The following is a 3,554-nucleotide window of genomic DNA, read 5'->3' as shown; positions in this document are numbered from 1 at the left end:
GTTGATTTTAGCAGAGTTGGAGATTGAAGGTGTTAGAAAAGATATTAAAATTCGATATACTATAGAGGGAAACTCATGTCCATTGAAAATCAAGAACGACATGTATGTGAAACTTTATCTGGAAGTAAAAAAGAATGAGCCTGGAATCGGGATGTATCCTCTATGTATTGATACAACAGAGAAAATGGTTGGGGATATACATAATTTTGATTGTTCATCCCGGAGAAATCGTATGCGTGGAAGGTACATAAAGAGATATGAAAGCTCTTGCTCTAGTCGTATCGAGAATTTGTGACTTTGATTAATTCCAAAATTGAATGCTACAAATTACATAACAAATTCCAACAATACTGATGTGAAGACGGGACATTTGTGTAATGATAAAGGAACACTCATCGCTGTAATGACCAAATATAAAATAAAGAACAACTTCATTTTTGGAGTGAAAAGATCGGACAAAAAAAAGGTATTGAAATGTTTTTTCTCTAATTTGATTTATTTTCCTTCAGATTTTGCATTTAATTAATACAATTATAAATGCTATTGTGTTTGATACATAAGTCTAATTAGTATATGTATCGTTAAGATAAATTTGTAAGTGTTTGATGATATTAACAAATTGGTAAGTATTATGATTATTCATATTGACAATAGCTTTAGGTCTGTATTGATAAAATTTATTATGTGATACATAAATATTTTGAACAGAAATGGTTGTGTTCTTTATTATGGAAGATACATTAGTTGTGAAAAACTGTAACATTGCTTTTGTTATACGAATTAATTCGATGAAAAAATTTGGACAGCTATGTGTTAGTTTGCTTCAGTGAACAATGTGGATGAACTTAAAGTCTTCTTGCATTAAGAAATGTGATGTATTCAAAATGAGATACTTTAATGGTGAACATACATGTGCGATGCGAGATAGGATACCAACAAAAGTACAAGCAACAATTGTATTTATTAGTGGTGTGACTGCCCCTGAATTGGTAAATCATAAACGAATTCATACGCTTCAAGATGTAATTGAAGATATTCGAGCATTATATGGGGTTGAGATATCATACCAGAAAGCATGGAGTGCTAAGGAATGTGCACTAGAAATGCTCAAGGGTAAGCCATCCGAAGGATATAAGCAAATGTGAGATACATATGGATGTTAAATAAAGTGTATCCAAATTCATACATAAGGATGCAAAAGATGAAAAATAATTAATTCATGTACCTTTGTAAGTCGCGCCAAGATGTGCAGACCTGTAGTTGTAGTGGACGTTGCACATCTTGGTGGGGCTTACAAAGGTACTTTTGTATCAGCGAGCACACTCGATGATGCAGGTGTGACTGTTGTAATACTGATATAATGTAAAACTTGTTTTATATGTATACTTAATGTATCTTAGTGTAAACGTTATGTATCATGATGTTAAATGTGTGTTGCTTTTTAATTAGGTTGCATATTGCCATTGACATATGGTGTTGTAGGCACTGAAAATGACTGTTCGTGGATATGGTTCTTTGAACAGTTCAAAAATACATTTGGCGAGCGTGAAAACATGTATATTGTATCAGATACAAATGAAAGCATTATGAAGAGTGTAAGCATTGTGTTCCCAAATGTGCCTCTTTGTGCATGCATATGGAATCTTTGGAAGAATGTATGTTCAAGCTTCAAAAGGAGTAAAAACACACTAAGTGATATATTTTGCTCAATGGCAAAGGCATACAAAAAGGAATATTTTCATAAATTAATGGTTAAGATGGTGAAAGGTTATCATAGGGGGAAGGATTACCTTGAGGATGCTGGGTATGAGAAGTGGTCAAGAGTTCATTCAATCGTAAACAGAAATAGAATGATGACTTCAAACATCGTAGAGTGTAGCAATGACTGATGATGCACGTATATTGACTATAATAGACTTCTTGGAGGAAGCTAGACTTCTATTTGGTAGTTGGAACAGTAAAAATAGAGAAATAGCGTCATATAAAAAGAACACATTGGGACGAAGATTTGAGGAGATATTGATTGTAAATGCATCCAAAAGTTCAAAGATGAATGTATTTATCCCTAACTTTCTATTTTATGTACTAAAAACTCGGATGATTTTCACTGATAATCATTTCTTGGGAATAATATATAAGTTGTATATTATATAATGTATGACTAACTTCTTATTATTTTCAGGTTGTTCCATCATCTGAATATAACTTCTCAGTTTATGAAGCCGGAAGAAGATACATTGTATGCCTTGAGTGGAAAACATGTACGTATGGAAGATTTAAACATAATGAGATACCTTGCGCACACACAATTGTAGTTTTGAAGCACGAAAATGTTACAGATTTGCACCCATATTACTCTGATTACTACGAGCCTGATACATTAGAAAAAACGTATGAGGTTACAATGGTTCCATTGCCAGATAAGGAGGATTGGATCATTACAGACTATCTTTTACAGGAAATTGTCCTACCACCTAGGCATAGAAGGTTGGCTAGACGCCCAAGGATGCAAAGAAAGAAAAATGCGGATGAGAAGATAACAGTGAAAAAAAATTCTTGTGGGCAATATGGACAAGAAGGACACAACAGGAGAACTTTTACTTTCTTCCCGAAAGAGAATCAAAATAATGTTTTAAAATAGGATATTGGTGGTCATGGTTAATAAATTTCCACTTATATGTATTTTTCACTTTAGTACTTGAATTAAATAAAGTGTATTTGTTACACAATTTATTTTGCTGTTCAACTAAATGCATTTGTTGAGAATTGTTTGCCAAGTTTATAATAAATATAAAATTATTCTTATACTGTTACATATATAAATAAATCTAAATGTATAAACTGTGGAAAATAATAATTGTGTAAATGAATGAAATATTGATCCAATACCATAATCATGATTTAAACAAATTTACGTGTCCCAAACTTGTATTTTCAAGTTTGTACTATATGTATCATATACACTGCATTATGTTGTACTATTTACAATATATACTAGTAATGAATCATACATTAAAACTATTAAAACTATATGAGATACAATTATAATTTTGATATATTTTTCCTTACCAGTATTGCCTTTCAATTAATAGCATTTATATGATTTGTTTGTTTATGCATATGATGTATCATATACATACATATAATTCAGGTGTCTTATACATAAATGCAATTGGTATATGTGAATAAAATTCATGTACACTATACTTTAAAACTTATGTATCATATACATAACTTCGTAAGTAAACTACCAAAATATACTCAAACAATGATGATTGTGAAGCATAACGTTATAAAGCAACAAATGTATCTAAAGCAATATGTTGAAAACACAGAATGTTAATAAGTAACAAAATACTGTAACACAACTAAGTTTTTTAGAGAAACACATAAAAACGAAATTATCTTCAAAACAAAAAACATGAAAAATGTTCATGCTATCCATACTAAGTACTAATCTATGTTAATGAAATCTTGTTCACTTGGTATTGTGAATTGACCCTTAGACATTGGTGTATTGTCATTCTCACTTATGTATCCACCCTTGACTTTGT

General features: G+C 31.1%; 1 protein-coding gene across 1 annotated transcript; it reads left to right on the top strand.

The window, feature by feature from the left end:
* Positions 1–1,244: 1,244 nt before the first annotated feature.
* LOC138339293 (uncharacterized) lies at positions 1,245–2,641 on the top strand. The gene is made up of 3 exons (XM_069290884.1): positions 1,245–1,335; positions 1,450–1,595; positions 2,183–2,641. Exons 1-3 carry the CDS (start codon positions 1,245–1,247, stop codon positions 2,639–2,641), a joined length of 696 nt encoding a protein of 231 aa, XP_069146985.1.
* Positions 2,642–3,554: the final 913 nt, after the last annotated feature.

The sequence above is a fragment of the Solanum lycopersicum genome, chromosome 11 (assembly GCF_036512215.1).
Source record: "Solanum lycopersicum chromosome 11, SLM_r2.1".
NCBI classification, from domain to species: domain Eukaryota; kingdom Viridiplantae; phylum Streptophyta; class Magnoliopsida; order Solanales; family Solanaceae; genus Solanum; species Solanum lycopersicum.
This window is presented reverse-complemented; position numbering and strand designations above follow the sequence as displayed.

Coding starts and splice junctions, on each gene's coding strand:
- LOC138339293 (XM_069290884.1), top strand. CDS start 1,245: ATGTGCAGACCTGTAGTTGTAGTGGACGTTGCACATCTTGGTGGGGCT. Junction 1,336..1,449: donor GAGCACACTCGATGATGCAG/GTGTGACTGTTG, acceptor CTTTTTAATTAG/GTTGCATATTGCCATTGACA. Junction 1,596..2,182: donor ATGAAAGCATTATGAAGAGT/GTAAGCATTGTG, acceptor TATTATTTTCAG/GTTGTTCCATCATCTGAATA.